This window comes from Accipiter gentilis, chromosome 10, assembly GCF_929443795.1.
Source record: "Accipiter gentilis chromosome 10, bAccGen1.1, whole genome shotgun sequence".
Lineage (NCBI taxonomy): Eukaryota > Metazoa > Chordata > Aves > Accipitriformes > Accipitridae > Astur > Astur gentilis.
The window spans coordinates 1,892,823-1,903,417 of record NC_064889.1 but is presented as its reverse complement, the minus strand read 5'-3'; the positions used below and the strand labels follow the sequence as shown (position 1 = coordinate 1,903,417).

At 44.1% G+C, this 10,595-nt stretch overlaps 1 protein-coding gene across 5 annotated transcripts in view; it reads right to left on the bottom strand.

Moving 5' to 3' along the window:
• Positions 1–86: 86 nt before the first annotated feature.
• The window catches only part of ZNF592 (zinc finger protein 592), a 39,582-nt gene continuing 29,073 nt past the window's right edge, over positions 87–10,595 (bottom strand). For 2 of the 5 annotated variants that reach the window (XM_049811990.1, XM_049811991.1), the window contains exons 7-10: positions 8,525–8,803; positions 7,014–7,126; positions 3,531–3,666; positions 87–2,141 (exon numbers count right to left, since the gene is read on the bottom strand). In XM_049811990.1, the coding sequence (XP_049667947.1) occupies positions 1,608–2,141; positions 3,531–3,666; positions 7,014–7,126; positions 8,525–8,803 (1,062 nt within the window). In that variant the 3' untranslated portion in view covers positions 87–1,607. The other 3 variants (XM_049811992.1, XM_049811993.1, XM_049811994.1) reach the window with 3 other exon arrangements.

Here is a 10,595-nt window from a genome sequence, read left to right as displayed (position 1 = left end):
CACTGCCGCTTCCGGCCCCGCCCCCTCAGGGAGGCGGCAAAGGGGCGGCCGTGGCGGCCAGGGCCAAGGACGACGCGCAGGCCGGCACCCTTGGATGCTTTTATTTGCAATACTTCGAAGTAAACATCATAGCAAGGCACGAACGCCGCTGCGGGTTAAATAGATACGTGATGGCTCGGGAGTGCCCCCTGCTATCCTTAACTCTACGTAGGCTACCTGGTAAAACATCCCCTAGGCTAACGTACACCGTATCAAAAAATACAAAGAGTCCAAACTGTTCGTATCAAAACACGTCGAGACGAGAAGGTGAGTGATCCAAATGCAATAAGATAAATAGTTCTTAAATTATTTAAACATCGTCATAGTAAACAATAACGAGCAGGGTTCTGGCTCAACATAATAAAAAAAATAATGGTATAGAATATAATTATATTACACGAAGCGCGTGTGTGATGGGGGAGTGAGTGAGGAAAGAGAGAGTCAATATGACTACGTGGAAGGAAACATCTCCCAGGTGACAGGTGACGCCGAGCTGCGGTGGGAGAAGAGCTACCGGCAGAGCACCAGCCCCCGCGGCGCTGCAGGACGGTGGTTCCCGCTTCTGCCAATGCCTCTGTGGGCTGTGCTCCCCTCCTCTGCCGCAGCAGCTCAAAACGAGCTGGTTGGGGAGCCCTGGCACAGAGCCGACGCCATCAGGAGTGCCGGGACGGTTTCACTGCAGCTGATGGCACAGAGAGGGGCTGGGGATGTTCTCTTCTGGGGATGATGCCAACCTGCCACCCAGCTCTGCCCGAGCTCCCCACCAGGACGAGCCACCGAGCACTGGGACTGGCTGCACCCACCCCCGGGACGGCTCCCGGCAGTGCAACTCCACTGACACGCAGCCAGCGAGTCCCCGAGGGGCACCAGGCCCTCCTTAACGCGACACGTGGCTTTGAGCTGTGCTCACTTGAGAGGACAGGGGCTACAAAATTCCCTTTCAGGATGATTCAGGTCCAAGACATTTCATTAAATTGCCTTTTGGAAAACAAGGTTGTTATTCAGGCAATTAAGGAAAAATCAGCACAACTTACAGCTTGAACCCGTCCCGTGTAACGCAGATCCTGGATCAGCCACCACGGTCCTGACAAGTGTGTTTTGCTGAGACAGTGTTATGAGTTAAAATGAGTAAAACAAAGGCAAGATGGGAAGAGAAAAAAAGAAGCCATAAATAGAAGGAGAAAGAAAGCAAGATAGGGAAGGCAAGGCTGGGGCTCCAGGCAGAGGCTGAGGCAGTGCACACTCGAAGGAAGAGAGCTCATCTTAAGGAAACTGCAGCTGCAGAAAGTGCTCCTTGATCCTCAGGAGTTGGACAAGCTCCAGCGAGGATTCTCGCCCTGCTTTCCCTTTTCACCTCTCTGGTCTTGCAGAGAGTTAGTGCTTAGGATGCAATGGCAGGGTTGTTTTCTTTTTTAAATTTCCCTTACAAATAGAAGTTAACGGAAAGCAATGTCCATCCCAAGAAATCAACAGAATATTTCAAAGATTTGCCCCATCCCCACCCTGTATTTTGAGTAAAAACCCCCCCAACAAAAAACCCCCAACCAACCAAAAGGGTTATTTTGTTTTTAAGTCTTAAGAGACTTTGAATGATTGTTCTGCGAGGTGCTATTAGGACCCTCCACGCCACACGTCTGACTGTGTTCACAAAGAGCTGAGTCACTTTTGCACTCTTTGCATTTCAGGTTTTCTTCTTCTGCTGTAGTGTTCATCTCGCCATTATACCCCTCATGTCCGTTCTCACTCATCTCCCTTTGTAACTTCTGCCTTTCATCTTCCTCTTCCTCCTCTTCCTCCTCCTCCTCCTCCTCCTCTGCCTCTTCCTCCTCCTCCTCGTCTTTTACTTTATGAACAATGAAGAGGTGTCTGTTCAGAGAGATGTGAGAGGTGTAGCACAAGCCGCAGAACAAGCACTGGTAGGTGGAGCTGTCTGTCTTGTGCCGAGGTATGTGTTCCTGAAATTCAGTACTGATGTCTGTCGCAAATCCACATTTAGCACATTTCCAGTGTGCTTTCAGTTTTTTGGCTGGTGGCGCGTCTGAACCCACGTCGGTCTCTGTCTGACCCAGCTCATCCGTTCCCATCCTCTTTGGAGATTTTGCCTTAAAAAAATAAGATTAAAAAGTTACTTTATTGTTCAAGCCCACAGAAGAATAAGTGCTAAATCCCTCCCGCTTATCTGAAGACACCTGAGGGTGAATACACATCGGTATTTTGATACAAACTAAATGAAGCTATGCCTAGGGTCTCCTGTTGCATTGCCTTTCCTACCAGTACCCAAACACCTCACCCAAACATGCAGGATCTCAACTGCTGTCTTGCGATGTGAGATGGGAGACCTGGGAGGGGTTAGCTGGGCAGAAATGTGATGGGGAAAGAGAATGCAAACTTGGTGTGGGAAGGAGAAGCCCACAGAGCAGGGGCAGCTGAGGGACACAGGGATGGTCATTAGCCCAGACAATGCTTCTCAGATTTAACTCTGAACATTTTCCCCTCTACTCAGGCTTTTTCTTCATGGCATCTCTCATTAACTCATCTCCTCTGTCTTATAATCCCACAGCATGCTTCTCCTCCCATGAGGATGGCTCACTTGCATATGTCCCTTCACGTGATTGTTATCTCCTTATCCAGCAGCACTGAGCAGTCTTTGTTTAGGATGCAACTTATAGGCTTGTATTTGCAGACCCAGCTGGAGCCACGTGAAGCCACCGTCTGCCCCCGTTTAGCTGGGTGCCCTGGTACGTCAGCTCTGCTTGGGGGAAGCGGCCACCAGCTCATGGAAATGATTTCCTGAGTTACCCCAGGTTTCCTTACAGCATAAATGCAGAGGGGAGTCAGTCTTGGCTGCAATCCCTCAATGCTAGGGTACAGATGAATGATAAATTGCAGTGATACAGAAAATGTACGTCTATTTTTAAAGTAAATGGAGCAAAGAAGCCCAATCAGTCAACCCTCCACTCCAAACCAACCCAAAATAAAATCAGTTGAACAGTTACATTTGCTGAAAAAAATTACACAGTCCTACTTAGGAGGAATGCAGTTCTCATAGGTAATGATCTAATAAGTATTTTAAAACAGAAAAGAAATCTTTTGTAACTAGCAGAAAAAACACGGGAGAAAGAGGAAAAACATACCAGGCTCATGAACAGAGTGGCAGGGGAAAACAAGGGTAATAACAAACCTAAATTACACCTGGTTACCAAGTAGAATGAAAAAAAGCCAGTAAAACACAGGGCCACGTGTTCAAGAATATCTTGAAAAATGCAAGATATGTTGCCCTGGTGCTGTGGCAGCTCAGCTGCACTTTCAGTTCTGGTCATGACAGTGCCAGAGAGAAGCAAACTGGATGGAGTTGAGAGGAGGGGAAGGAAATCTGCCACACGGACGAGAGGGCTTGACTGACTGCCGCAAGGCTGCAGCTCGACCTAACACCCCAAGTGAACAGCTACTCGCCAGGTACATTTATTTTTCAATGAAAATGTATCAGTTACTTCTGCTGTGTCTCTCTCTGGAGCTTTTGCTTTGGCCATCTGGGATAAGTCTGGGTTTTTGATGCCATGCATGAGGCTGATGTGATTCTCCAGCATGAACGGCTGAGGAAATGTCTGATTTTCATCTGTGCAGTACCTTGGAAATACAAAAGGAAGAAAATTTATTAGAGGAGATGCCCAGCTGTTCATTTCCATCCAAACTGCTCTTTGTTATATGCCAAACCAATAGGTGTCATTGGAGACAGACACTGGTGAGTAATGTACTATTAGATTACCAAAATATGCAGCAAATCATCATTTTAATAATAAAACATTAGCCCTGAGAGAAATCTAGAGCAGAGGGACCTCATGACTTGTGTAACACCGACAAGGCCTTCAGCAGAACTGGGTTCTGCACCCAGTGTTCCCAAGCACCAGTGCAGCACCACATCCACGAGACTACATGTATTGTCTTAATACACTTAAAATTCTTACAAAACTGCTGAACTTCCAACTTTAATAACAATAACCTAGGCAGAAGTACTCACGAATGCATAACTTCTATGTAACTATTCATGTTAAAACTTGGTAGGATTCACGAACTGCCAGAGAGCATGGCTGACATTTCAAAAGGAGATGTGAAGCGGATGTGCCATCTGTTAACCTTCACTCCCGGATGACCGAGGTCTACTGGAAATAAGTGCCAGGACTTCAGACACATTAACCACCCCCCCTGCAGCATGGTGAAGCACACAGAGGTCTCTGTTAGCAATTGGGAAACCCAAGATTGACTTTGTACTCTTTTGCTGCCTGCCAGCATGACACAGGAAAGGTCCATCAGCTATGCATCGACCCTGAGGCAAGAAACGCCGGGCTTCTCTGAAATGCACAAATTGCAGTTGAAATGTAGGCAGCAAGGGATGAAAAGCAATAGAGATGAAGTGTCTCTGGGCAACAAAGGCGTCTTTTAAAAGCAGAGAAGAAGATTCCTACTGATCTTCCAGTAACTAGATGGAAATGAAACAACAGTCAGTAATGATGTGAAAATGCAGACGTGCTCATTGAATACTCCTGGTTTTTAGCAGGAACCGCTTAGATGATAAATCAATATTTAATAATGATGGAATTTTTCTCTCTCATGGAGGAAAGATGAAAGGTTATTAAGTGGTATTTATCAAAAATAAGCATGTTGAAAATCAAGTGTTCCAGACAGTTTGTACTTAAGACTTGGAAAATAAGAGCAAGTTCTCATAACAATACTAAGTGAATCATTAAAGAAAATACACAAAACATCAGAATATTTTGCAGTTTGTCCTAATTTAGAATTCTTTTCACGTGAGCAAGGAAAGATGCTTTCCTAACCTGAATTACTCCAGTGACAAGCTTGGCAGGAGGGTGTTCAAGCAAGTCCTCCATCACTGGTTTCTCCCTACAAATTTAAAAGAAGGCAGAGACCTAAGCAGGGTAGGGGGAGAAGGGGAAATCGCAGCTTGAAATGTTAGAAGCCATTGGGAGGTCACCTACAAGACAGCATGCTGGAGTTGCAAAAATACTCAAATGTCAGATCAATGACAAATTTTACTCATGCTTCATGTGGAAATCCAGAAAAGGTTAACACAAAGTTAAGGTGTCAAAACCCCTGAAGACAGTAGCAGGTGAGACTGATGCAAACTTCCTGGTGGGAAGAAGGAAAACAGACACCACCAACCAAAGGAAAAGAAAAGGAGCAGCAGAGATGTGATGCCTTACAGAGCGCAGAAAGGAGCTCAGGAGGAATTCAAAGAGATGGGAGGATTTGTGAGCAACAGTTACAGAAGAGATTTTCAGAACAGCGCTCTGGACAAACTAAGAGGGATCAAAGGGGAGACAGAAGAGAAGACCTTGGATCCAAACAAAAAGCAGCTGTGGGAGATGCTGGGGCAAGTATTTCAAGGAAGAGGTTTCATTTGAGTGCTGTGATTTCAGTAAGTCTCCCACTACAATGATTAAAGAGACCACAACCACTGTCCAATTAAGACTTCATCAACAGATTTTGAGAAGGACCAACTACAAGCTTGAGAATTAAACACAACCACAATTCACTTGAATTTCTAGCTGTGTCTTCTCTGCTGTAAACGTGGCATGACCATGGACCCTTGGGTGAAGCTGTGGATCCACAACTGTGTGTTGTTCTGAAAAGTAATAGAAAAACTAGACTCCAGGGCCTGTACAAGGTAATGCATACAGTAGGCTGGCACATCCCAGGTTGTTAGGTGTTTCTATACAAGTAAGGATCCTTCTTCCCAGCTAGCCCTTATGTTCATTTTGATTCTGATACACTCCACTTCGAAAACAACTGATCCAGAGAGAACAGATTTATACAAATCAGGTGCACATAACTCCAAAGACCATCACCTACAAACTTAAAGCAGAATGAATTGTACTGGGAGCCAACATTTCATCTTCTCCAGAGGTTCCAAGTCAGAGCACAGTTACAAGAGATGGAAGTTTAGAAGTCCCAGCCGAAAAATGCATCACAAATGTATTCCTATCAGGCCCCAGTGGTGATGCCAATACTTCATCCATTTACTAAAAGCTATTGTGGCTCACTAGGCAGACCAAAGAAATAAAGTACATGAGGGATGTACTCTTCAAGACAGGCTTTTAGTAACTTAAGTGCAGTAAAGCGACAGCACACTCTTGCATTAAACCCAAATTTTAGTTAAATTTAAAAAATCCCCCAACCTACACTGCAAACTTCCCTTCCGACACAAATGTGCTTGAATTCTGTTTCAGAAGGATGTCTCAGAATGAGACAGGAAGCAAGTCTGCATGGTCGCTCAGTGTACAACTTATTCTGCAACAGTAGATGAGAATGCAGCAGTTGTAGAGGCAGTTTCATAAGCACTGGGCTTTGTCCTGAACTGAGACTGTATTCACAGTTAAAATATGTTCACCAGCAACTACTTTCATTCACTGCTGAATTACATAGCTCGCCTGAAGTCTCCAAATCCATTTTGCAACTTTGAGGTGTGTCTTCCCAAGCAAATCCAGCAGGCTTAAATCTCCATTGCCCTGCAGCTTATGCAGTCAGTTCTGCCCATGTAAAGTGGTGGCAAGATCCAAGTGCCCTGGTTCGTTATGATTTTACACACCTTTTGTACCATTTTTTTCATGGGGAAGGCACAAGAGTGATGCATGACTACACCAACCACGAAGCAGCAAAAGATCAGCCCAATATTTTATTGGCTGTTCCACAAGGGTGTGCAATATAATTCTCATTTTGCACCTGCAGATCTCAAATCAAACCTTACCCTGAGTTTGCAAAGGGCACTGTGCAGTCAAAAGCAAAGACTTATTTTAGCCACCAAGTCTCTCAAGTTTAACATATTCTTCTCACTTTCCCTCAGCAACTTATAGCCTGGAGTAGATAGGAGCAGACACGATGTATTACAAAGGGCTTCCTAACTTGAAGGGTTAGCTTGTCGTTGCAAACAAATTTGAAAAGTGGTGTTCAGTACGTACCAGCAAGTATAAACTTTCTTTGCTGTGTCGTGATTATTGCGGATGTGTCTACGCAGACTGTTGGAGGCATTAAATGAGCGTTCACACTGTCGACAGGGATATCTCTTCATAGACTAGCAGAAGAACAGAAATATCTTTTAATAACAGGGAGATGGAAGGCACTGACTGGATTCTAACATTCCTACACTCTTCATCTGGACCTTACCTCTCAGGTGCAAAAAATCCCTCTTCCACTGATAAAGATTGGTGTCCCACTTATACTCAGCCCAACAGTTGCCTCATACTAGCACTGGTCTTATAAAAACCAGGACTAGTTAAAGCACATGCTTTACTTTATTATTATTTTTTAATAGGAATTGCATTAGCTGCTTCTCCTGTGGGCTCATTTCAGTACAGGACCCTCTGCAGAATTAATTCAGTGGAAGGTCCCTTCTGCCCCAGAAGAAGGCAGGACCCCAGTGTGAAGTACAAGTTCACTTACCCTTCTCTCCCCTCCCTTGCACAATAGAAGGGCAAGAAGTTAAAGAGCATCACATAGTCCCGCTTGTTATCCATGTATGATATACACATCCCCCTATGCAACTCTGCCCCATAAGTAGCCTCTTCCTTTTTCTACAGTCCTTTGTATAACCTGCATGCATTCCATTTAAAATCTTCGTAGACTTGTTTAATGAATATATATATGTATTGAACTTAAATATTTGGCAGATTTCCTACTTCTGTAGAATTCAAATGGGAAAAATCCAGCATTCTCACCCTGCCCCCATCTTCTTCTCTCGATACTTATGAAGTGTGACAATCCAGCACTCCCCAAGTCAAGCTAGAAGGAATCAGAGGCCATGATCTAGATTTCCACAGCCTCTGCTCATGGGACTCCAGAAGGGTGACTCAGTATATCAAACAAAAGTCCTGATGCCAAAGTACTAAGAAATCTGGCTGTACACAGCATCTTGGCCTATGTTCTGCCAGCAAGCAAGGATTAGCTTGACAGAAGTAGGTCAAGGCAACACAAGGCTTGAGCTGGATGAAACCAACAATATGGAGAGTTACAGTTCTTATAATGATAGCTCTGTGCACTGCATCAATCTGTTACTCTTCCCAGTTAGATCTAGTGATATCTACCAAACAATACATCATGTAGAGGAACTGTATGTCCTTCTGTAACTTTGAGTGTAGATAGCTTAGATCAGACTGTTGAACCAGCAACTGGAGAAGACATGACTTTCCATCCACTTACGCAGATGAGTCGAAGAGGAAGACTGACATTAGATGCAGTGGGAGAAGGAACAGCGAAGAGGATGAGGTATGCAGGTTTTAGAGTATACTTTCAGGGACAGAAAGTGTGCTTACAACAGGCTACATCACTTTTTTTGTCCTGGCCTTGAGTTTACTCCTCAGTGAACTGGCAAACTGATTCTCAGTTTCTTTTAGCCCCAAATATTAACAATTATCAGACTTTTTTTCTAAAAATATCTTGTTACTTAGTTGAAGTGTTTCATCCAAGTCCTTACCCTTCCATGACTTCTCTTCATGTGGGACACATAGGTTTCCCGATCGGGGATCCACTGTGAACATTCCTTGCAAGTCCAACCAGTTCTTCTCAGTCTGGACTTGGATTCGGGATTGTGTCCTTCCACCCTCATGTCCTTCCTCGGCAGAGGGGAGTGGGAAGTCCCATTGGCTACCGACAGCTCCTTTGGTGAGGTATGAACCTGGTTTCTTGATGCCTTCTCAGATTTCTGTCGAAAGTTTGAGAGCTCCTCAGGATTTTGTGGGACTCCATGAACACCCTGGATAACAATAATAATGGAATCACACATAACATTTATATGTAATTCATATTATACACCTTTATTAATAAATAAATAACATTTATTATTTAAATAAATAATTTAAGCCCCCCACCCCTGAAAACAATGTGTTGATGTCACGCTACCGCATATCTTCCCATTTCCCCTTGAAGCTGGCTGCAGTGCTTTCCCCAGCAAGAGATTTTCCCAAGAAACATGAAGCTTCTATTTATGTTTCCTGCATGACAACAGCAGCTCCTTGGTTCTGCCTGTTTAACATTTTGGATGAGCTCTGAGAACTCTGGTTAAACAGGGAAGATGTAATGGAAGAGAAATGTTAATTGTCATTATTTCAAGAGCCTAAGCTCTGAAAACACAGAGCTCTGAATGAAATGTTTGCTGTTATCCTGGGGGCTCCAAAGCTGCTTCATCTTTGCTCAAGAGACAACCTCTCAGTTTCTCCAACCTTACTTTCTTCAATTCCACACCCTCTATTGCTATTTACATTTTCATGGTTCAAAACTTTGCTCGGGACAAATAAAAGCAAGCATAAAGCCAGAAACCAGCCTTATAAGGAATACATCTCCAGGCTCTTTGGTTGTTCAACAGGCCAAAATCCAAAGTCCCCCCCCAAAGTTATTTTAACAAAGAAAATTGAACGCAAAGAAAATAATCCAGAAACAAAGAGCTGTGGGAAAGCAAAAGCAAGTAAAATAGCAACATACCAAAGAAACCTCAAGAAACTCCCCTAGGAACAACAACAGTTCATCCACACAAAAGGATAATTTAGAGGTTTAATTGTGCACAGTAATTAATAACGGGTAAAGTTTCAACACATGAAGGCCCCAGGCCTTTGGAAGTCTTTCTGTGGGTTAGACACCAAACAAACTTCAAAACACAAGGTCTCATCTGAGAAGCCTGTGTGCTTTGCACCTGATCCAGCTGATGTCCACAGAAGCTCTTTCATGCAATGACAGCTGCTCCACAGCATCACCCAGCTATTTAGGGTAATACGGAAGAGTTCACCTTTCTCCCTATCTGGAAATCTCAAGAGTGTTTTCTGAGCAAAGAGTACATTAGTACCCATTACTCCATTTCCCCTGTTATTACACCACTGGGGGGAAAGAAAAAGCAGTGCAGAAAAATGAACTGACTTCTCTGCAGAATCAATAACAGGAACCAGACCTTCTAACTCCTGCTCTTACACTTTAACAACAGAAAGCCAGGAAAGATGAGAAGGCACATGGTTTCTTGATTTTGCATGTAGGCCCTGATTAGACAGCACCTCCAATAAACTCTAAATTGCATGAAGGAGCAGGATCTGATAGGAGAGGAGATGGGTTGGTGCAATTACTACCCAGCCACAGCCGAAAAGCCTTCTTCAATTACCATCTCAAAGACCTGTTGATGGCCAAATACAGCTTCGCGGTTAAAAGACAAAAGTTTTGTAGTGGAGATGTCAGGGTGCTGGTGCACAAACTGCTGCAGGCAGGTCCCTGGGGGTGGGATTTGCAAATGAGCCACAACAAGTTGTGTACCTCAACTCAAGCCCCTCTTTCAGCATTGGGGCTGAATGCCTCTTTGAAGGTCCCAGCCTTAATCTCAACTCTATTTTCCTAGCTATAATACAGGAAGATTAGCAATCATCAACTTCACAGGAGGGCTTCAAATTTTAATTCATTACTGCATGCAAAGCATTTCCAGATTTGCAAGTTAAAGACATGGGGGAGAGAGCAAAGAAGTAGTTTTGAATGGGTTTTGCTTTTAGGAGTGAGCTAATGAATCTTCTTGC